Here is a 24120-nt window from a genome sequence, read left to right as displayed (position 1 = left end):
GGACCCGGGACAGTCAGACGTTGCCCTGCGCATGCGCAGTGCAGGCCTGCGGGGTCTGTGCCACACACAGCATGGCGGAGCGGCCGCCCGCCGCGCCGCCGTCAAGCGAGAGCGGCCGTAAAGGGAAGCTGGGCTGCGCGGCGGCGAGCGGCGGCGGGTGGGGTGAGTGGCGGGGCCGCGGCCCCGAGGGGGCCGGGGGCAGCGGGGCCTGGTGGGGCCGGGCCCGGGCCCGGGGCGGGAGGCGTCGCGGGGTTTATGCTCAGCGGTTGTCAGGGCCTGTGCCGGGCCGGCGGCGGCATCCCCGGCGTATATGGAAAGGAGCGGGAAGGGCGTGTGCAGCTGTAAGGGTGTTTGCCGCTGCCCGAGGCAGCGCAGGTGCTCTGTCTTGGTGTCGGGTCGCTCCTCCAGGTGTTTCCCGGCCAGCTGTGTGCTCTGTGACCGTCCCTGAAGCGCCTTCCCGGGCCGAACCGGGAGGCCTTTCCCCTGTTAGCTGTACCGAAATCCGGGGGGAGAGAGCTCCTCTGACCCTGGGCTTGGCTCGGGGCCGCAGAGCCCGGCCCTGCACCTGTGACCGAAGGTGGGCACAGAATTAATTAGGTTGGAAAAGACCTCTAGGATCACCAAGCCCATTCCAATGGCTGACCACCCTTTCTGTGAAAAAAATTCTTCCTGCTGTCCAACCTGAATCCCAGCCCTCGGCACAGCCTGAGGCGCTGGCCTCTCATCCTATCACTGGCTGCCTGGGAGAAGGTACCAGCCCTCACCTGGCTACAGTCTCCTTTCAGGTGACCCATAAAGTCCCCGCTGAGCCTCTTTTTCTCCAGGCTAAACAACCCCCAACTCCCTCAGCCGCACCTCATAGGACTTGTGCTCCAGATCCTTCACCAACTCCATTGCCCTTCTCTGGACTCAGGTCTGTGCCAGGCATGTCATGGATGGCATTGTTCTGAGTAGGCTTTGCAGGACAGCGTGTGTTGTACAAAAATGTTCTTTGACAGAATACCTATAGTAGTTATGTAGATCCTGGTACAGGCCTTAAATTGGCTCATAATTTTTATATAAGCTTTTTTTGAAAAAAAAAAAATCCATTGTTTGCATCAGTGTAAGGTGGTGTTGCTGTTCATTTATTCTTACCCTCCTCTGTACCTTTTCTCTTACACAAATGTTCATCCAGCTCCCCAGTGTACCAGTCTGGGGAGCTGAGCTGAGGGAGTAGCATCCCTCAGCATCCTTGACTGCTGCTGTCTGTCTTTCTTCCCTTTCTGCCCTGGCTGCAATTTCTTATGCCTGGTCATGCCCTGCTTACACAGTCCCTAGAGCTTTTGCTAAGCCATCTACAAGAAATTCTAGCCTAACTAACCAAGTCCGGGTATGGTTGTCTGTATGGTGAGTTGCATGGGCCAGTTCAGGTAAAGGGCAAATTAAATGTTCTCACTGATTCAAAGGAGGGGGTGGAGGGAGGTGGGGAGCACATTTATTTGTGGATAGATAGGCTTGGACTACTATAAGAAAACTGCTAAAGTTAATTTTTTTTCCCCAATTCAGTCTTAAAACAAGTCAGTTACTGAGAGTGATGCATCAAGTGCCTTGTACAGTCACAGCTGAAGGGGTGAGTCTGCCCCTTTGGGCACTGATGCTGGCTTGAAGTGGCTTACAGTGTCAGAGTGCCAAAAAACACACTGAAATATTGGGTCTGTATAGCAGAAGTTTTGAAAATAAAGACTGAAGAAATGTGATATCTCAGTGTCACCTATCCCTGGGCCCTGCACGGACTCTGTTCCTGCAGCATTTCTGAAAATGCTCTCTTAGCCATGCACATCTGTAGTTCTGGCATGGTTCACTCCAGACTTTCAAACAGTTTTGCTTTGTTTTGTCACATGAAAAAGAAGCATTTTTAAAAAATCTGAAGCTACTGCAGATGCAAAAATGAAGGTCACTAATTTCATTTCAGTGCCCTGACTTTCACCGTGAAATAGCTTTGGTTAGTGCCAGGCATTTAGCATGCTATGTGATGATGCTGTTGGGAGGTACATCCCACCTGTATTCTCCCTGTTACCATACCCACACCAAATCTCTCTTTGAGGGCAGTGAAGTCTCAGGGCTGGTTTTGGATGTGCATCTGCCTGGCAAACCGTGTGGGATGACAACTGTTGAAAAATCACTTGATACCTCTGAAGTCTGGAGGAGATTTTTGCTTGTCCAGAACTGCAGGGAAAAATAAAACATATGAAACAGTAAGAGGCAAATAGCATGTCAGAGTTTGTGTGCTTTCTCTCCCAAACAAAGAAATCTCTGCACAATGATGCCGTTACAATTTATGCACCCTCCCCTACATGATCTTCACACGGCCCTTGTCATGCAGTGGTGATTTTTGGTCTGGGGTCTTCTAACAGCTTTTTGGGCTCTCTCTCCATGTCCATGCAGGCTATTAATGGTTCTTATCTCGAGCTGCAGCTTCTGCTGATGACCATGAGCTCCTTATCTCCTCCTTTGTGCTGCTTGTGCACCTGCTCCCCGGTAGAGCGTGGGAAACTAAAATAAAGTCCTGGGCTCAGGATAAACATTACTTAGCAACCACTAAAACATCGGTGTGTCAGCAGCATTCTTCTCATTCTAAAGGCAAAGCACAGCTCTGTAGCAGCTACGGGAAAATTGCTAAGGAAATTAACTCAGTTCCAGCCAAAAGCATGTCCAGGCAAAAGTCCACAGCTTTCAGCCTAAGGCTTCCACCAACCCAAGCTACATATGCTAAGCAAGTAGATATAAGCAAACAGCATTCTAAATCACACAGTATTGTTATTAGTAGTAGTATTATAATTCTATGTGACTTACTCTATTTAGAAGTTACTTGCTTAAGCTAAGCAACTGACATCTCTCAACAAAATAATTTCTAGGTGCAATCAAAAAAGTTGTGTGACAATTGGTGAATTGCAGTACAATTGGGAAAATAAGTTTGAGGCCAAATGGAGAAGTTAGAAGTTTCTGGGGATAAGCAGAAGCTGAAAATTATCTCATTTTGTGGTAAAGATACTGGGTAAAGTGATCTGTACTGCTAAAGTGCATGACATTCATCATATGCTCTGCCTCTGCTTACCTCTTGACTAAGGTGCATCTCTTGAAGTTGATAAGAAAATAAAACATCTCTGATTATTCAGGTCAGGAAACTTCTACTGGAAGAGGTCTGGGACTTCAGTAACAGCTGCTGGCATAGGTCCCAGAGCCATGGCCACAAGGGTTCCAGTGCTGTGTTTTGCTGCTCCAACATGAGTCTTCAAAATGTCCTGAAGAATCCCCCTTGATTGTATTTTTTGCCTCAAAGTTCCCATCCATTCTTCATTTGAACTTCAGTTTGGCTGGAGTTTTATATTATACATCCACATATATTTATATACTGATGCATATGTATATAATATATATATTTTTTGTTGCTGTTGCACTTCATTTCTTGTTAAGCACAAATGAAGTTTTTTAGTTCCCCATTTGATAAAAATACTCTTTCTTTCATTCTGTTAGTCTTCAAACTTGCTAAAATATGCTGAAGAGTGTCTTGAAGACTTGATCCTCAGGGACTAGTAGTGTTTGTGCAAAATGTAGCTCACAGCATCCACAATTCCACTAGAACAGTAGAGTAGAACTCTAGGACAGTAAAAGTGCTTAGTTTTTCTCTTACCTGTCCTTGAAAGTTTTCTAAAAGCAGAATCCTCTGGGATTCACCAAACCAAATCAATGTGTTAGGCTTACAGTTCATATTATCTAATCTGTATATGCAGTTTACATATACAGATTAGATCTAGCATAACTTAAATGGTTCAGTAATGGCATCTTTTATGATGTTTTAAGTGAGCAACTCTAGTTCTGCTACACAGCAATGATATTTGCCAATACAACAAACTTGACTGTAATAGTTTTGCTTTAAAAATGAACTGCCTGTCATGACTGGATTAGGACAGGTCAATAAGGAACTTCTGTCTTTTTCAGGAATATAATTTTATCAGATTTCAGTTGCTGCTTTTCAATAATACTAATTCTGTTATCTTCAGTCTTACAAACAAAACTGGCTTCAAAATTGATCATGAGCAGGGTGTTCAGTTTTTTGATAAATATCTGCATCAGTAGTAATTGAAACAGAGACTGATGATTATTTTCACCCTAACCCAGTCAATTCTCCTGTGTTGAATTGTAGGTTTTCTGCTTTGGAAAACTTGGTTTTAATGGGCTGTTAGGACAGCATCTATTCAGTAGCTGGCTTGTTAGGCATAGGACTCAGTAACTTAGGAAACACTACTGAGCCTTACTCTTTGTAATTTTTCTCATAGGCATAATAAAGCAGTGAAGAGAAACTGAAGAAAGCATTACATGCCTTACTGGTCAGAAAACTGTTTCTGAAGTATTTGGGCAAACTACATATATATGTAGTAAAATCTGCAAAGGTAAGATATCTTCCTTTTCTATTTTATTTAGAAAATCTCATAACTAATGAAAACCTCTTTCATGAGTCTCAGTGGGTTTACAAAAGTAACTTTATATGTCAAGGAGCAATGTGGAGCCTAAAACTTATTCTTTTAAGCAAGTTCTGTGGAGTCTTGCCAAATTTCACGAGGTTTTTCATTATAGGATTTAGATGAAGGCAGATTGCCCATTAGTTCTTCTTCACAAAGCTTTCAAATCCATTCAAAAGCTTCTCAGTTTTATAAAATAGATCATGTAGGAAAAGACAGTAGCTCTTCATGATTTCAGGGTTAGCTGCAGTTTTGATTTCTTTTACTTCCTGAATATTAAGTATGTCGTTAAGCATGTGGAGATTTCATGCTCTTCCTCTGAAATGGAGGGCTACAGTGGCTAGAGAGTCTTTTTTTCAGTATGAAAACAACATCTTTAGTGTTGTGCAGTTCATGAATCCAGGATTTGCTAGCTGAAAGTGCCACAGCTATTGTTGGTAAGAACACCATTTTGTAAGTTTGTTAGGCATTATATGAAAGATGTTAAAATGGAAAGCAAACATTTGCTTTTGAACTTGTGTGATGTTTCTGCTTCAGGTAGAATTCATGTTAAAAAAAAGCTGTATGTTTCAGAGTGGCTGCTACAGTTATGTTCAATAACAGCATTCAGAAGAAGTGCAGCTCCACTGTGTCAAAGTCTTTGCTTTCAGAGTTCAGAATTTCTTGATAGAAAATTGTGATTCTGACATCCAGCAGTACAATTCTCAAATTCCCTTGAATCTGAAAGTCTCTGAAGTGTGTAAATGTTTGTTTGCATTCACACATTCACTTCTTTATTCACTGTATGGTCTCCATGTTTTAGAATTGCTGTCAGGCCTCTTTGTGGATCTACCCATAGAGATTCAGCCCAAAGATTGTTTTATTTCTGTGTGCTTGGGGTTTTTGAGCAGGTTGAAGGTGTGGGGAGCATGGGTTACGACATTGAGCGCTTCGTGGGCTATGTCAATGAGGGGCTGCTGTGCTCCATCTGCCGAGACGTGTTGGAGGATCCGCTGCAGGCTCCCTGCGAGCACGCTTTCTGCACTGCCTGCATCCATGGCTGGCTTGTTCATCACAGCAACTGCCCTGAGGACAGACAAGTCATTGATGTGTCTTTGCTACGACCTCTCTACAGGTACCCAGTAATCTTGCTGTGTGTTGAAATTACATGAATTTAGGATTTCTCAGTTTTGCTTGCACAGCTTCATCTCCTGTCAATGCTGTTGCTCAGGCTGTCTTTATCCAGTATGCCTGTGGCAGACACCAACTACTTACAGGAAAGCATTAGCATTTTCTATTTATTATAACTGTTAGGGTGTTAGGATTTCAAAGCTGAAAGGACACTTAGTTTGTTCTCTACCTTTTTATATCTTGAATGTTGATTCCAGATGCCTGTCTGGATATTATTCTGAATGTCCTTTACAGCACCAAAATTTTTCCATACTTGATTTCAGAGAAAGCAAGCAAAGCGACTCTTGATGGCAGTCACTACACACTCTGTATCTCTTTTCTTTTCAGACTTAGTTAGGTGCTGTAGTAGTGTTTCTAATTAACAATTCCTGGAGATATTAACCAAATTTATGACCTTCAAATCCTTTTTAAAAAAGATCTTTAGACATAGGAATGTCTGTTGTGAACCACCTTGTTGTGTAAAGTGGGCTGTTCTCACTAGTGCCTTCTATAACTGGTCAGGCAGTTGGACCATATGATTGTTGTTGGTCTTCCCCAAACAAACTGTTCTATTTTAAACTGTAATTCCTGCTACTGTCAGAACAAAACAGTTTCAACAGTAGATGCTGCCTGCTGGTTAACATCTGCATTATCTAATCTTCTCAGATTAACAGTTATGTATTTATAGTCTCCAGCTACAGTAAATTTAACGTTGTTAGTACTCATAACATAATTTTTCATTCAGGAGATTTTACTATCTGGAAGTTAGCTATAGTGTAGACAGAGTACTAGAGTTTAATTTTTAGATTGTTTTGTCTGTACCCACTGTAGTCCTTTAGTCTGGCGTGTTTAGAAACACAGAACTTAAATAGCAAATGAGTAGCCCTGGTGTTTGTTATTGATAATATCTGCTGAGCCAGTGAAAGGTCACAATTAAAAATTATTCAAAAGTAAAGATTTCATTTGCACATTTAAATTTGGAGACTGAATATTTCATTCTTTCTTTCAAGCTGTTTTTTCTTGATATTGTCACTTGAATTCTTAAGAAAGTAAATAAATTCAGCTAGTTACTCACAATTTTTCCTAATGGAGATTAGAATCTTACTTTCTTTTCCCAAAAGTTGAAAATATAAATTTTTCAATAATGTTCCCAGGTTTAAGAACAAATTCTTTTCTTTGCATGTAGATATATGAAAAATGATTTAAACCGTCTTCAGCTGCATTGCAGAAACAGAGAGTATGGCTGTGAAATGGTTTGTTCTCTGGAGTCTATAGACAGGCATGAAAGGGAGTGTGAGTACAGTCAGATACCCTGCTCCAATGCTGGTGAGTAACATTCAAAGTTGAATCCTTTATATTAAACAAACACGTTTGTCATCTTCCTGTCAACAGAACTGCAATAATGGCCATTATTTCCTAACAGAAATTCAAAGCTTTGGCATGATCTGCCCTACAGCAGTGTTTTTGAACAAAATATAGTACCAGTTTATGGCAGTCATGATGATTAGCAACTGTTTCTTATCCACAAACTAACCAAAATGAATATGATGAACTTCAAATGTATGAAAATGTAGTAGTGCATTAGTTTTGTTTTCTGTCAAATTATGAGTTTGGTTTCCAATTCTGACTTCATGTTTTGATGTTTGAATGAATGCAGTAGCCCCTGCAGAAGACCTGGGGATCATAATTTATTTATAAAATACCTGATTGCCTGGTGCACGTGAAGCTGTCAGCTCTGTGACATAGCATTAACAAGAACATATCTTGGAAATAAGAATTACTCTAAGCTAAACTCTAGTTAGAATTGTTCATGTTGAGATTTTTATTTAAAGCAAAACTACACCTCCTGAGAAAGAAACATACCTCTAAAAAGGAACATACTGTTAAAATTTCCCAGTTGAATTCATTTGAAATGTTGTCTGTTCCTAGATAAAGATAAAATCTAATTAATGATGCTAAGGGCTGCCATTGTAATTAATTATGAGATGATGAAGGTATAGAATTGCTCTGCTAGAAGTTATAATTTTTCTCTTATAATTTTAAAAGTTATTATAAGTGACTTCTGCAGATAATTGATTCACCTGTTCTACTTCCTACAGAAACAGTAGTGTTTTACAGATTTATGTATTTTACTGTGTTTTACAGATTTATGTTTTTACACTGCACTGGTGTTTGGGGTGTGAAGGCTCTTACATTGCTCCAACTCTTCTCCAAAAATACATGGAGTGTATTTTGAGTACCTTAATTACAAATCATTACATTTATTAGTAAAGCTCTTCTAGAGAACTCAATTGTCATTTTCTGGCTTGGTTTATTGGGAAGTTTCAATACTCCATTGCTTCAGTTTTCTTAAGTTGATATTCTCTTTGCATCAATGCATTATTCTCTTTGAATTAAATGCAAGTGTGTACTTCATCAAAGTCAGTCTCAGTAATTAAACTACAAACTTCCTAAGTTTGACTTCATAAGTTGAGACTACAAACTTCAAGTTTAGAGAGTTGGATATAGCAATAATTTATATAGTGCTTATTTTTGATTCTTTACACTTTACTTTTAATCACTACAGAACTGCAAAGTTTTTATCCCAGAATTTCTGTGGAAATATTTCTATCTTTGTATGAGTTATTAAATGTTCATAAATAAATGTTCTAACTTATTATGGTCTAGTACATTAGTGACAAGACCCAACAAATTGTTTGGAAAACAAGTTTACATTCCATCTCATCCACATCTCTCTTTACTACTTCTTTAAGTTTGATAGCATAATATTTTTTTACACATGTGTATTCTTTATAAATTCCAGTCATTGCAATCTATGATGGTAGCACAGGCAAGCTGCTAGTGTCTTAGCTTGGCATCAGGATTGTCATTACTGAAGTTGATTTAATACCGGACCAGCAGTAGAAAACTTTACAGAAAATACAGAAAATACCTCCTTGCAGCCTTTCAGTGTTCTCAGTTAATGGATAAGTATCTTAGTGAGCGTTGTATGATTAGCTATGGATGTGTAACTGTCATATTTCATGTCCTAAGGAAATCACTTCTCTCAGCTTCCTTTCTGGAGTTATTTTGTTTGGAATGACTGCGAGTGCTTTTGTTGTAGATGTTGTCTTGCCTTGCTCCCCCTGCTCAGGTTGCACGGTGCAGATCGAGCGGCGTAACCTGGACGGGCACCTGGCGGTGTGCGAGTACCGGAGCCGCGAGTGCCCCAACGGCTGCGGCTTCACCATCCTCAGCGCCGAGGACACGCAGCACAACTGTGTGGCAGAGCTGAGGACTGAGCTGGAGCTGCTTCGGTACAGAGCTTCTCTTTCTCTCGGGGCTGGGCTGGGCTGGGCTGGGCTGAAAGTCACTGCGTGAAGCACTTTGAAATACTAGCACTGCATTCTGCTATGTGTTAAAGGGGCCATTGATTACTTGATGCTAACGGGCCAGAACTTTATCATGTGTCAGCATGGACTTTAAATTCTTGCTGGTTTGATTCTTTTGTTGGGTGTTTTTTTCCAAGTTACCATAAATCTTAAAATACCATTGCTTGCAGTTGAACAGAATTGCAAGCTTACTATTTAAAATGACAAAAAATTAAGAAAATGGAAGCTGGCAATTTAATTTTTCCATTGGCCTCTTATACAGATGAAGCCACATTATTTAAGAATTGTATTTAGTTTATGTTTTTACAGATTGAGAAGATAAAAATCTGTAAGTATTTTGGCAAGTACAGGTAGATTCAACCACTGAAGGTCTAATTATGATTTTTTTTAAGTTCTGGTAGATAAACAGTCAGTGAATATGACTCTTCTTACCAGCATCATTGTTTTCCTGTTACGTAGGTTTCTGTAGCTTTCCCTTTGTACTATATTCCAGTTGTACTTTGGTTTTTTCCCCCACTCATGCTCCTTCCCATTTGTATCTTTCAGCTCCTAAGTGTTGTGCTTTTGAACACTGCTGTTAAGTCAGGCTCGAATATGGTTTAAATGCATTGAGACACAAGTGATTCTGCTGCCTGCTTTCTGAGCTCAAAAGGTTAATGTAGTGCCATCTGGTTTTGGCTGTGGAGCTGTGTGAGTGACTAGGCTGTAACAGTTTACTGCATACTGCCATTTAGTGTCCACCATAAAACTGAACAAGGTTACACACAGAACCATGGAATCATTTAGATTGAAAAAGAGCTTTAAGATCATTGAGTCCAGCAGTTAATCCAGTGCTGCCAGGCCCACCACTAAACTGTGTCTGTACATGCCTACCATGTCCACACACACAGGCTGTCTCACTTCCTTACATGTTTAGCAGTACTATAGGATTCAGACTTTTTATCTTGGCTGCTTCTTATTTCATAACACTCAGCAAGCACATACTGTAGGCAAACACCAGAAAATCACTTAAAGTCATAAATACACCTTCTTGAGCTCTGGGAATATTTTATTTGAGGAGTATGATTTGACTGTCCCTCTATAGGCTCCTCATGGGCACTCTAATGCCCCTGGGCACAATGCACTTCTTTATGCTGTTTTTCTTATTAAATTAATAAATCATGCCTCTACAGAGGCATCCTGTGGAGCTTGATGGGAATCAGTTCAGTCTGCTTGGCTGTAAGAAGGCTTTCTGGATTTTGAAGATCATTCTTTTCTCTGCTTACAAGACTTAACAAGGAGAAATAAACTTTTTAGGTCAGAAATGATCTGCAGAGTGGAGGAGGCAAAACATGAGATGGAGTCGAGGTTAGATTCACAGAGAAGGCATATGGTCCAAAAAGAGAGTATTCTGCAAAATGAAATTGAAGAACTAAAGGTAAATACAGTTTTATTTTTTTTTCCTCTCTTAACAGTCTAGCTTTTTGCTTTTCCCAGTTGCAGTTTCTTATTTTGTAAATAAGGTCTCATACAGAGGAAAATGGCATTAAGTATGGGGAACAAAACCATCAAAGCTTTGCCAGGTTATCTCTGTGGAGAAGCAGGCTGGATTCTGTATTCCTGTGGTTTACTGCTTCAGGTTCACTGGAGCTCACCTGGGTACTCCCCCCGTGTTCTGTGCATGCATAACATTGTCAGCAGATCAATCTGAAACTGATTTCAGTGTCTAAATGTAGAGTATGCCTCACAAACTGGATGTAATTAAACATTCAGCTCCATTTTTAATTGCTATCCAAAGTGGCTTAGTCCAGAGCTGACACAGAGCCCTACTGCCAAGAGTGGTATTTGCACTGTGATCAGAAGGTTGGGAAGGTTCACAGTAAACTTCATCAAGTAACAAGCAAGGCTGTCTTATCCTTTTATTCATCCTCTTTTTATTATATCACAGAAAAATTATTTTTAAAGCAATCGTTTTTAAAGCTTTTAAAAAGTTTTAAAAAATTTATAGTTCACAGTTTTATTTTTACTGGATTTGTTGTTAAATCCTTGAAGAATGTATCTGAACAGAACCACAACCATATTTTGTTTGGATTCTTGAAACAGAAAATAAAAGCAGCATGTAGGTAAATTGACTGTTTCTTATCATACTTCATGAGAAACAAAATAGCAAACAAAATGTTTTTGTAAAACATATTGGAATCTTTAGAACAAGACCATCCCACAAGGTGAATGCTGGATTGTGTCTCAAATTGTTTACATTTGTTGCACTATCCAAAAAAAAATTTTGGTGGTTTTTATTCTGAAGACTCCATCACCCAACACACGCGGCCAGCTCGACTTCATTGCAGCATCATTAGAAGAGAGTTTGTTTCTTGCAGTAAACTTGTGTTTTATTTCAGAGTCAGATGTCACGTCTGATGTCAGATGTGAGGTCTCTGATGGCTGCAGAGAGGCAGCACCGCCAAGAGCTGGAGCAGGCAGAGCTGGAAAAGCGGGAGTTAATGGAGCTGCTGAAGGGGCTGCAGAAGGACTGCAGATTGACCACTACAGAGGGAAGCAGGAAGTCAAATTTCCGTCCTTTGACACGACTAGAGAGTGTGAAAAGAAAACCTAGGGAAGTTACTGTTATCTAAATAGTACTAAGCTCAAAAAGCATTTTCTTCAAATACTGGCTTCTGGCAAACTACTTTCTTTGAATGATTGGCAAACTTTATATAATTTCTGATTTACTTCGGGTTTTTTTAAGTCTAAATTAGAACTGTATTTCCTTTGGGGCCATAAAAACAAACAGAAGATTTTTTCCCCGAGGGAATACTGGTCATTAAAACCAGTAATTGGAAGACATCATTTTAGCTAATGTTTTTATAGAAAGGGAAAGGAGACTTGTTCTCTCTTTACTGCATCACTTACAGGAATTTTTCAAGACTGAAACTACAGCCTTTTAAAGTCAAAGATACTGAGTATTATGGACCAGGAAGAAAAAGGCATTTCAGTATCTCTTTTTGAAACAAAAAAGCAAATGTGACCATTTGGGATGTACTTAATTTGGGGAAAAGTGAATAGTAGAATTAGTAAGTCAGTAATAGAAATTAATAAGATTTTGTTTGTTTGTGGTCAGTAGAAAGTCTTATTTCAAAGGTGGAAAGCAAGCACTTTAAATTGTAATTCTTCTATGTAACAGCTTTGGGTGAGGTTGACTGTTGCTTTAGAGCTTCTTCTCATTTCTGAGGCTGATAACACACTTAAGAGACTAATACTGAAGCCTGAGGTAGTAGAATAACCTTTAAACAGATGTGTGAATAACTTTGAGTTTGTGGGAATGGATCTGCTTCTTACTTAAAATTTTGAAGCTTTTGTATGTGAAACTATCAGGTATTTCTACAGGATCTTTTAAGCATAAGACCAGTCATTTGGTACTCAATGTCTTTAAAGTATATATAGATACCTCGAGTATCCTTAATTTTCTTGTGGCAGGTTTAAGGCTACTTGATATGCACAAGAGATGAATATTTGCACAGTCACTTGGGCTTCAGACATCTGTGTTAGTGCCCAAGCAGGCTTCAGGGAGTGCCAGAGCCTGGCATTGTCATCAGGGGGTAACAGAACACCTGGGTATAAGTAGGTCAGTGATCTGCTCTGCTTAGCAGTACAACTCAAAAGTGGGGGTGGAAGGATTAAGGGATGTTAGAGCATCTGAGGAAGAGATTGACTGATAGAGCATTCTCTGCCTCCCCTGAGGCAAATTTACCAGTCAAATGCACCTCAGAAAGGGGAGGATCACTAGAGATGAACCTAGGGTGGCAGGTCTATGATGCAGGCAAAACCATTGGCTTGGCTGAGGTGCGTCTACACCAACACGCAGTGTGGACAGCAAGCAGGAGGAGCTGGAAGCCATTGTTCAGCAGGAAGGCTTTGATGTTGCCACCCTCACAGAAGCATGGTGGGATGACCATCATCATGGGATGATGCAATTTCTGGATATAAGCTCTTCAGAAGAGACAGGCGAAGCAGGAGAGGTGGTTGTGTAGCACTGTACACTAGGAAGTGTTTTGATTGTATTGAAATTGATGATGCAGATGATAAGGTTGAGTGCCTCTGGATGAGGATCACAGGGAAGGTCAGCAGGGCAGACATCACGGTGGGAGTCCCTTAGAGACCACGAGCCAGGAGCAGGCTGATGAGGCATTCTACAAGCAGCTGGCAGAGGCATCACAGTCACCAGCCTTTGTGCTCATGGGTGACTTCAACTTGCCAGATGTCTGCTGGAAATACAGCAGAAAAGGGAGTTCCTGGAATGTGTGGAAGACAGCTTTCTAACTAACACAACTGGTAAATGAGACTAACAGAGGAGGGGCCCTGTTGCTTGTGGGCTAAGAAAAACTGGTGGGTGAACATCTTGGGCAGAGTGACCACAGACTGTAAGGGTTTTCTGTACTGGGTGAAGTAAGGAGGGGCACCAGCAAAACTTTTGCCTTGGACTTCGGTGATCAGACCTTGCCCTTTTTAGGACATTGATTGACCAAGTCCCTTGGAAGTCAGTTCTGAAGGGCAAAGGAGTCCAGGAAGGCTGGATGTGTTTTAAAAAGGAATTGTTAAATATTCAGGAACAGACTATCCACACATGTGGAAAGACAAGTTGTATGGGAAAAAGACCAGTGTGGTTAAAAAGAGATCTTCATTTGGAAGTTAGGGGGGAAGAAAGAGAATGCATCATCTCTGGAAGGAGGGTCAGGTAACTTGGGAGGACTGTAAGGACTTCACAAAGTCATGTAGGAAGAAGATTAAAAGGAACAAAGCCCAACTAGAACTTGCTTTCGCCACTACAGTTGAAGACAACAAAAGAAGTTTGTATAATAGTTTGACAGCAAAAGGGTCAAGGATTGCATTGTGAGTCAGAGAGGAGCAGAGGGTGGAGCTTCCTCAGTTGCTGCTGAGTGGCTGATTATAAGAGGTGTCTGGGGAGCACGGCGACCCGGAGCGTGGCGAACTGGGTTGTGGTGAGTCTCTGGGGAGTATACAAGGCAGTTCGCGCAGGCAGGTCAAGCAGGCAGGGTTGACAGCTTTCTTGCTGGTAAGGAGTGCTCTGTATTGTTTGAGGTCTTTCTGCTGCCTGGTTATTTTTGAGGTGTTTGTCAGTAATGGTGTCTACACGGTCAAAAGCTGTGGCTGGTATAAGTGACCAAGTCGGGCCCTCCAAAAAGGATGTGTCTGTACAGACCCATCTGTGTCCAGAGTGTTTGAGCTTATCGGTGGCCTCAGGGAGTGTTGTGGAGGAGACCTGACTGCGGTGTGAACAAGTGAATGACCTCCTTTCACTAGTGACTGAGCTTAGGGAGGAAGTCAAAAGGTTAAGGAGTATCAGGGAAAGTGAAAGGGAAATAGACTGGTGGAATTCAGCCCTGTCATCTTTAAGGGAGGCTTCTGACCAAGAGACTGAGGACTTATATGCCTCCCGCTCTCAGGTAACAGAAGGGCACCTGGTAGATGAAGAGGAGTGGAAACGGGTCCCCATTCGGGGAGGTAATAGCAAAAAGTCCTCCCCCTCCCCATCATCCAGCCAAGTACCACTTCAGAATAGGTATGAGATCCTGGATAGAGAGACCCAACCAGATGATTTAGGAGAGAATTGCCTGCCCAGTGAACCCCCCAATTATGGTTCATCTGCAAGATGGATCACTACCTCTAGCGTCAAGAAGAAAAGAAGGGTAATCGTAGTAGGTGATTCCCTTCTGAAGGTGTTGTGGTGTGTTGCAATGTCCTGTTTTAAACTTCCAAGTCCCTTCCCAGGTGTGCTTATGCCTCTCTCCCTGCCCCCTCGCCCCCTTGCTGAGTGTGCCCTGTCAATCAGGCTAACATACCAGCAAGGCGTCGTGTGATTCGTCGATTTCAAAGGATGCTCCTCAGGCCTGGGGGTCATTGGCCTGTCTAAGTGTCATCCTCCCTTGAGACCCTGCCCCCTTCACCTGGTTGGTAACTCACCTGTCCCCTCCCCTTCCCCTGTCCCCGAGCTTATAAAGTTAATGAGACCATGCGGCCGGCATTCTGTTAGCAGCAGTTCTTTATTGGACAAGGGAGGGAACTTAGTATCTGCAGATGAGGAGAAGGCAGAAGTGCTTAATGCCTATTTTGTCTCAGTTTTTAGTGGGAAGATGACTTGCCCTCAAGGTATCTGCCCACCTGGGCTGGTTGATGGTGTCATGGAGCAGAATGGTCCCCACATTATCCAAGAGGAGGCAGTCAGAGAACTGCTGAAATGCTTGGATGTTCATAAATCTATGAGACCAGACGGGATCCACCCCAGGGTAATGAGAGAGCTGGCAAACGAGCTTGCAAAGCCACTCTCCATCATTTACCAACAGTCCTGGCTCACTGGTGAGGTTCTGGATGACTGGAAGCTGGCCAATGTGATACCTGTTCACAACAAGGGTGCAAAGGAGGATCCTGGTAATTATAGATCAGTCAGCCTGATCTCAGTACCTGGCAAAATAATGGAACAGTTTATATAAAGTGCCGTCATACAGAATTTACAGGATGGCCAGAGTATCAGACCCAGCCAGCATGGGTGTAGGAGGGGTAGGTCATGTTTAACCAACCTGGTCACCTTTTATGACCAGGTAACCCGCCTAGTGGATGCAGGGAAGGCTGTAGATGTTGTTTATTTGGATTTCAGCAAGGCCTTTGACACTGTCTCCCACAGCATACTCCTAGACAAGCTGGCAGCCCGTGGCTTGGACAGGAGCACTCTTTGCTGGGTTCAGAACTGGCTGCATGGCCGGGCCCAGAGAGTGGTGGTGAATGGTGCTGCATCCAGCTGGGGGCCTGTCACCAGTGGTGTCCCTCAGGGGTCTGTGCTGGGGGCAGTTCTGTTTAATATTTTTAATGATGACACGGAGGAGGGTTTAGAGTCTTTCATTAGCAGATTTGCAGATGACACTAAGCTGGGAATGTGTGTTGATCAATTAGAGGGATGGAGGGCTTTGCAGAGGGACTTGGAACGGTTGGATGGATGGGCAGAATCTAATGGGATGAAGTTCAATAAGTCCAAGTGCCAAGTCCTGCACTTTGGCCACAATAACCCCCTGCAACGTTATAGGCTGGGGACGGTGTGGCTGGACAGTGCTCAGGTGGAAAGGGACCTGGGGGTGCTGGTTGACAGCTGGCTGGACATGAGCCAGCAGTGTGCCCAGGTGGCCAGGAAGGCCAATGGCATCCTGGCCAGTATCAGGAACGGTGTGGCCAGCAGGAGCAGGGAGGTCATTCTTCCCCTGTACTCAGCACTGGTGACACCACACCTTGAGTATTGTGTCCAGTTCTGGGACCTCAGTTTAGGAGGGACATTGAGATGCTTGAGCGTGTCCAAAGGAGAGCAGTGAGGCTGGTGGGGGCTTGGAGCACAAGCCATATGAAGAACGACTGAGGGAGCTGGGGTTGTTCAGCCTGAAGAAAAGGAGACTCAGGAGTGACCTTATCACTCTCTTCAACTTCCTGAAGGGTGGCTGTGGTGAGCTGGGGGTCGGTCTCTTTCTCCGGGCAACAACAGACAGAACAAGAGGACACAGTCTCAAGCTGTGCCAAGGGAGATACAGGCTAGAATTAAGGAGGAAGTTTTTCACAGAAAGAGTGGTCAAATACTGGAATCATCTACCCAGGGAGGTGGTGGAGTCACCATCCCTTGATGTGTTTAAAAAAAGACTGGATGTGGCACTTGGTGCCATGATCTAGTTGTAGTGTTAGAACATGGGTTGGACTCGATGATCTTAAAGGTCCCTTCCAACCTAGAAATTCTGTGATTCTGCTGATCTGCTTAAGGTTAGGAAGGCTCTGCAGACAGACCTGGACAAACTCAATGTGTCAAGGACAAGTGCACGAGGTTCACTAAGGTGAAGGGCTGGGTTCTGCTCTTGGGTTGCAGCAACCCCATGCAGTGCTACAGGCTGAGGGCAGAGTGGCTCGAGAACTGTTCAGCAGAAAGGGACTTGGGTGTGACAACCAGCTTAATGTGAGCCAGCGTGTGCCCAGGTGGCTAAGAAGGCCAATGGCATCCTGGCCTGTATCAGAAAGTGTGGCAGGGATTGTCCCTCTGCACTTGGCACTGGTGAGGCCACACCTCGAGTACTGTGTCAAGTTTTGGCCCTTCACTTTAAAAAGGAAATTGAAATGCTGAAGCATGTCCAGCAAAGGGCAACAAAGCTCATGAAAGGTCTAGAAAGCTTGTCTTGTGAGGAGCAGCTGAAAGAGTTGGGTTTGTTGGTCTAGAGAAGAGGAGGCTCTGGGAGGACCTTTTCACTCTCTACAACTGCCTGAAAGGAGGGTGTAGCCAGGTGGGGACTGGTCTCTACTACTGTGTCCACAGGGAAGGGATAAGAGGAAATGGCCTTCAGCTCAGACAGGGGAGATTCAGATTAGATATTAGAGAAAAAAATTCACTGTTACGGTGGTCAAGCATTGGAATAGGGTGCCCGGGGAGCTGGTTGGAGTTACCATCCCTGGAGGTGTTGAAGAGTTGTCAGGATCTGGGGCTGAGCAATGGTTAATGGTTTAGGGGTTGCAGGGCTAGTTCTGGGTTCACAGTGGAACTTGGTCTCTCCCACCCTTGATGATTCCATGATTCAGAGTTTGCAGTTGGACTTTTTAACAGACCCACAAATAAAGGAGGCATTTATCTATAAGCACTGCATGAGAAATCTGTTCAAGGACTTTCTCCAAACTTTTTACATAGCCTGTTCATGTTGCTTTCAGTGGTGTAACCAAGCCATATTCTCAGCTCACCAATGGAGTAACTATAGAGATACCTGGCCTTCTGTTTACTGAATGCATTAAATCAGTTTTGGAGGCTCAGGAAGATGTGTGCAGGTTCAACAACCCGAATATGTTAATTTTATCGTTTAGAAAGCAACTGCATTACTGTGCATGCCTTGCTGTTGCTCAGAGCAATGCTTTTATAGCTAATAGCATAACCAAAGAGAGAGGCAGCAATCTTCTTTAGCACAGTCTGCATTATGAAGCTCTGTGGTCAGAGCTGTCTGAATTTCAGGCATTAATAAATCCTTCTAACTTGTCCTTTCGTTAGTACCACTGAGGCAGATGTGCACATATTCAGGTCTTGAGTATTTAAAAACTGGTCTTGTGTGTTTAAAAACTGACATAAATAGCTCTTCTGTAAAGTAATTGAGAGTATTTGGGGCACTAGCAATCTCACCAATTCATGCCATAGCACATCTCTTAAGCAGCCATATTTAATAACCTAAAGCAGTAAACCTGTAGCTATAATTTGGGAAGACCTTCATTCACATTTAATGTTCAGGAGTCACTTCACTTACATCAGTGTGTATTAAAGCAATAGGTAGAAAGTAAGAATGCTGTTTATTCTTGTGTTCTGAACAAGCAAGCTGTGAGTGTCTGTGCCCTGTGTGACATTATTGCAGCATTCACACTAATTTTCAAGCTTTTTCGCAGCACCGGAGATTTCATGCTATTAGATTCAATTAGTGCTTTTCTGTGTACTGTAACTGTGTGGTTGCGATGTGACTTTATCTACTTTGCCTAATGTAAAAACAAAAATTACTTCAGAATCCATTAGAACTTGATGAGCTGGATCATCTTTCCTGAGTCAGAGGGCAGTAACCCAATCTTTTCTGTTCTGACCACAGAAGAAAGCAAGTTATTTGCTCTGTGCGTTCCCCATAATGGGATCTCTGCATTTGTTTGCTTTAGAAACTTCACCCACACATTTCTGACTAAATTCCTCCTAGTATGGGAAATAGGGTTTATTTAATGTTTACCTAGCATTTGACCTGCTGTCTTTTTCCTAAGTGATGGACATGAAACTGTGAGAAAACATGTCCTAGGTGCAAGGAAGGACTTCCTGCTGTGCTGTTGAGCTCTGACAGTCTGAACTTCCAATGTGGAAATGTGGCAATGCTTTGGGTCCACCAGCTGCAGCATGGGCTGTCAGTCTGGGTTTCCTTTAGCAGCAAACAAGCACTTTCAGAGATGTTTTAAATAGGCACACCGTAGCTAATGGCATCAGCTCCCTCTGGTCACTTTAGGCTTTATGCCATTCCTCTTGGTTGGTAATGGTTCTGCACTTCAGATTTTCCTCTGCTAATGAACCCCTCACAGGGTGGCATTGCTGAAGTATCATCATCATTTGACCTTTCTTACAATTGACTAGACTGACATTAAATAGCCCATTATGTTAATATTTCATCTACTTCTTGCTTTTCCAGTCTCATGTATTATGCAGCTCTTAATAGCACTTGGCTGCAGCAAGGGATTTTTTTTTTCTGTCTTTCAAATAGTCTCTTAATCCTGTTCACAAAAACTAAGACTCCGAATATTGTACTATACTTGACATAAGTTAAAGACATTCACTTGAAAATGATACTTCCCTAGTCATGATCATACTTTAGCATTAGATGAGACACTGCTGAAAGTGCATTACAGGAGGATTCCAGCATGGAATTACTGGTATTACTGTCCTCATACTGAATCACTCTTTAATCAGTTCCATTTCCTCACAAGTGGAACTGCTGCTCCAAATGTACCAGTAACTGTGCAAATTGTTGTATTTTGAATTGCAGCTTCTGTCTCTTTGCAGCTGGAAGAGGGAGAGCAAAGAGAGAGAACAAGTGTGGTGTGACTGTTCCTTCTGCCCAAAAGCAGAGATGTGGCCTCACCAGCTTGTGCCATCAGCCAGCTTACCAGTGTGAGCTGCCAGCCTGTGGCAGGGAGTTAACATGGCATTAGAATTCAATGGAGATTAAATCTTGGTCCCCAGTTAGGTGGATACACAGTGTCACAGTACCAAGCCTAGGAGATTCAGAAACAGAGCTCAGAGCAAGTGGTTAAGTAAGGTATGTGGAACTTGCATAAACAAGAGTTTCTTGGCAACATAGAAGGGAAGGGAATTGCACAGTCAAGCAAAATACCTGCTATAGTGATGTATTTTGGCTGGCCAAAAATGCTTTTATCTGAACTGTTCTTAGGTGTTTGTATGAAATAACGTTTTAATAGTCCCTGGTTGCAAAGAGTTCCATATTTATAGAAATTGGTAGCCTTGCAAATGAAATTTTCCATGTGCTGTCCTCTTGGATGTTTCTGGCATGGTGCTTCTCTACAGCCACTTTCCTTCCAAGTGCTGGGTAGTATTGACAGGAGCAGTACTAGCCTTGCCTTTCTCTGTACTGTTGTCAGGTGGAGTACGGTAGGTCAGGGAGCTTTTAGCACGCAGAAGATGCCTTTATCAAGACCTACAATTCTATGCAACTTTCTATAACTGAGTAAACACTGAACTGTCTTCCAGCATTATGGGTCGCTGCCAGTCTATTTACATTTTCTACCTTTATATGCACAAGGATAAACCAGCAGTCAACAGATCTTAATCTCTAGCGTGTATAAGAAATGGTAACACTTTGTATTACTTTGAAGTACACTTTGTATAAAAGTTGAACTAATAAAGGGTCTATACCATAATTAACACACTTCGGTTCACTTCATTCTGTACAGAAGTTTGAGTACCTCTTTATCACATTTAGGTACACTGGCCTGCAGAGCACAGGAGTCACAAATGCACTGCAGTCACAGGCTTGGTGCCCTGGAGTAAGCAAGGCTGCATTTTCCCTCCTAGAGGAAGCAATAAACACAGCAAGTGTTCAGTCAGACTATCCCTTCTCCAGATTTCCCTCCCACCTCAGATGGGAGTTTCTGAATCGGATGAGCTTTGAAGGCAAAGCACTGGCAAAAATTTGAGAATTCCTGGAGTACGACACTCCAGTCCTGCACAGACAATGAAGGGGCAAGAGAAGAACTCATTCTCTGTCCATCAACTGCAGGAATCTTACCCCTAATGCAATTTTTTTAATGGCCACTACAAATACCCTGGTGGAGACATGTAAGAGCAGCAAAACAACAGAGCTGTTGTATTGCTTAAACATGAGCAATCCGGGCTTGGGGCACTCAAGCAGGAATTTGCTGCATGCAGTCCTCTGCCTTCACTGGCCAGACCCATTCTTACCTGCTGGAGGAGCTACTCAGCAGAAGAAAAAAGGCTGAAAGCCAACATGGAACAAGCAGAAACCAGCCCAGATCTGGGCTGACAGCCTGTTTATCTCCTACACCTCTCCATGAGCACCTGGCCCTCAGCCACATTACAGACTGCACAGCAGCGAAGGATTTTGGAAGCAAAACCAAATGCACACAACTTGTCTCACCCTTATGCCACACACAAACTGAGCCTTTGTCTGTCCATGCTGCACTGGAGATCTTTTCTGCCTCACTCCCTCTCCTCCCAGTGTTCTGCTCATCAAGTCAACACAGGAGTCTCTGAAGTTAGCCACTTCCTGGTGTTCCAGTCAGGAAACAAAACTTGAAAATGTCTTTTAGCCAGAGTATCAAAAGCAAAATTGAACACTTCTTTGAAGTGTTATTTACTTATGGTAGCAATCTCATTTTTAAAAGCAAACCAAGTAACACCTGAGTTTTAAACAGCATTATTTCATGCTGAATTTATCCATGAAAGGAACCACTTTGTATTGAAGGGTCACAGAACTAAATTCAATAGTAAAAAACTCCAAAAACAATAATATACACACACTTCTTTTTTCAAGTTTAAATTTACATAGCTTTCATACACCAATGTAACCAACCCTTTATTTCTTCCTAGTTTGAAAATTTCTAATGTGACATGCTGTATATTTTAAACTTTGAAGAACCAGTACTGAATATTTACATATTTATTCCATGCTTGATACTTTACTTTTCATTTCAAATTCCCTGACAGAAATCAAATTATTTATATCCCTGCTAGTTTTGAAAACAGTAAAATTCTAAAAAAATAACCACGTTAAACACATGGTATAAAGGAGTGAGTCAGCTTTAAAAATATTTATGCAGTGCTCCTTAAAAAAATAGCATTAATAACAGTAATGCCTGTGAAAGCTCCACCCATTTTAATCATTATTAGTAAAATTACATCTCCCTCGTATTTTACCATTCAGGAAATTGTTTAGCTTCCAATTCAAATCTGTCCATGTTATTTTAAACAAGGTGAAACCCTTTAAGAACCGATATTGCTCCCCACAGGTGCACCCAGTCAGTTCATGGGTGTTTCCCACTTTCATTGGTTATTCAATCACCTCCCAGGCAGTGGGACAGTCTCAGAGTCTCCATGCAGGAAAAATACAGCTAATAGGGGCCTTCTGTGTATCAAATGAAAAACCTACTTAATTTAGTCAGGCAGTATAGAGGTAAAAAAACGTCAATTTAACATAATACCATACTTTAGAAACACTTGAAATACGATACAGGCAGTATTTAAGTAGAGTAAGACCCCTCTTTAGCACTTCTGTAGTGTCAACAGACCAAGCATAAGTGAAAATCAAACCAAGTCTTACAGTGGAGCTCATTTGCAAATATTGCATGTGGCCTTTAGGCTACCCCACCCTGTCCAAAAATGCAATGGCTACTGAAAATCTGTTAATTCTATGAAACCCACGGAGCCCAAAGGACTGCAAACACATAAAACCTTACCTCACTGAATTCAATATGAAAATTAATTCAGAATTTAATCGAGTAGTGATATTTCTTTATGAATTCCTACTCCTCCTTCTTCTCTTTGCATTGCATCTCAGTCTAATCACAGGAACAAAACTCCAGTTCTTTATAGACTACATGTTGGCTCAGGTTACACACCTGTGTCTCTGCCCTCTTCTCAACTATGTTAGGCAGAGGAGAGAGAGGGAACAAATTAACTCCAGGTTCTCTAAGAGTATGAGTGTTTGCTTTTTAACTGAAAGTATATACTGCTTTCCAGTCAAATAACTCCTGTGCTCCTAATGCATGAGCTGGAGTTGTAAAGTAAATGATGGAATGTTGACTTATTCTCCCTGAAGTTAGTGACAGACTTTATTCAAATTTTACCTGGTGTGGGACTTAGAAGTTTCTAATCTCGTTTCCCAAGATGTACAACAAAACCTACATAAATTACATTGACATTTGTATACTTTAACAGATTAATTATTTTCAGTTATTCTTCCTTCCATCACTGGCTACTGCACCTCCTGGCAGACACACCTCATTGATTAATAACCCAGACTGGCTAATAAAGTAACAAAGGAAAAGAGGACTAATGGCTCTAAACCTGAGAGAAAAAAAACCAAAATTGCCTTACATACATATTTTTTAATTTTCTTGCAGTAATAAGTCACACACAAAACACTTGCACCTTTCTTTTGGCACAATGAATATTTAAGAAGTTCTTCAAGTCTTAACTGAAAGAAGTGCTTTACTGAGTATAGTCTACTGAAATCCACAAAAAAAACTGAAACATTCTTTCAAAAGGAACAAAAAATTTACAATTGTACACAAAAAGTCTTGAATTTTATTGAAATTTCAATTCTTGTATCAAACAAAAGCTTTTTCTTCGGACAAAAATATTCTCTTGGTGTCCTCCAGATACCAGAAACTGAATTGGTCCGTTAGTGACGCTGCTTTCTTTGTCATCTTCACAGAAGTCCACAAGGTTGAGCCGTTCCACCACTGGGTCTTATTCTATCGTGTGAAGGAACGTACATGACGGCCTCTTCCACTGCCTCCACTAACAAATTTCCCTCTTGAGCCACCACTGCTACTACTATTAGCACTTGTCCAAGACGGTCCAATTCCTCCACGGCCTCTGGACGCACGATCGCGAGGACTCGGTCGGTAGCCTTAAAGCAAAGAAAAGTATACTCAGTTGGAAAAAAAAAAAAAAAAAAGCCCTAGGCGGAGTAGCTGCTGCCAAAGCGTAAGAAACAAAACCAGGATGAGATACAAACAGCGTCTGTTTCCTCCTTTTAATTTTCATTTTTCTTTTAGGCAAGCATTGCTGCTTTAATTGCGCTATGATTACCATGGAGGTACGAAGAGAATCGAATGACAAAAGTCTGAGTGCAAAATTAGGATTCTGCGATCAAGTGTTCAATTCAGCAAGTTTTATGGGTTACAGGGCAGCTCGTACGAAAGCACGCATTTGACATGGTCTCACTGACAACTGTTCATATATGCTTAAAACATTTGCTGAATTTCAAGGTGTCTGCAGCATCCTTGCATGGTTTCATTTGTAAAGCAAAAATGAAATTCAA

General features: G+C 42.0%; 2 protein-coding genes across 3 annotated transcripts in view; one reads left to right on the top strand and one right to left on the bottom strand.

The window, feature by feature from the left end:
- Nucleotides 1-3: 3 nt before the first annotated feature.
- LOC102074694 (RING finger protein 151) lies at nucleotides 4-20481 on the top strand. 2 transcript variants are annotated; one of them, XM_074555021.1, is made up of 7 exons: nucleotides 4-162; nucleotides 4317-4430; nucleotides 5390-5613; nucleotides 6835-6974; nucleotides 8782-8944; nucleotides 10316-10436; nucleotides 11398-20481. In XM_074555021.1, the coding sequence occupies exons 3-7, from the start codon at nucleotides 5408-5410 to the stop codon at nucleotides 11629-11631; spliced, it is 864 nt and encodes a 287-aa protein (XP_074411122.1). In that variant the 5' UTR covers nucleotides 4-162; nucleotides 4317-4430; nucleotides 5390-5407; the 3' UTR covers nucleotides 11632-20481. The 2 variants fall into 2 exon arrangements, with proteins under 2 accessions (XP_074411122.1, XP_074411116.1); XM_074555015.1 differs by having other exon boundaries at nucleotides 8752-8944.
- The window catches only part of VIRMA (vir like m6A methyltransferase associated), a 28728-nt gene continuing 24565 nt past the window's right edge, over nucleotides 19958-24120 (bottom strand). The window contains exon 24 of the mRNA XM_005479505.4: nucleotides 19958-23706. Within this exon, the coding sequence (XP_005479562.1) occupies nucleotides 23549-23706 (158 nt within the window). The 3' untranslated portion in view covers nucleotides 19958-23548. The remainder of the gene's footprint in view (nucleotides 23707-24120) is intronic.

The sequence above is a fragment of the Zonotrichia albicollis genome, chromosome 1 (assembly GCF_047830755.1).
Source record: "Zonotrichia albicollis isolate bZonAlb1 chromosome 1, bZonAlb1.hap1, whole genome shotgun sequence".
In the NCBI taxonomy this organism is placed as follows: domain Eukaryota; kingdom Metazoa; phylum Chordata; class Aves; order Passeriformes; family Passerellidae; genus Zonotrichia; species Zonotrichia albicollis.
Note: the sequence above shows the minus strand (reverse complement) of the source record. Positions and strands in the feature narration are given on the sequence as shown.

Coding starts and splice junctions, on each gene's coding strand:
- LOC102074694 (XM_074555015.1), top strand. CDS start 5,408: ATGGGTTACGACATTGAGCGCTTCGTGGGCTATGTCAATGAGGGGCTG. Junction 5,614..6,834: donor TTGCTACGACCTCTCTACAG/GTACCCAGTAAT, acceptor CTTTGCATGTAG/ATATATGAAAAATGATTTAA. Junction 6,975..8,751: donor GATACCCTGCTCCAATGCTG/GTGAGTAACATT, acceptor CTTTTGTTGTAG/ATGTTGTCTTGCCTTGCTCC.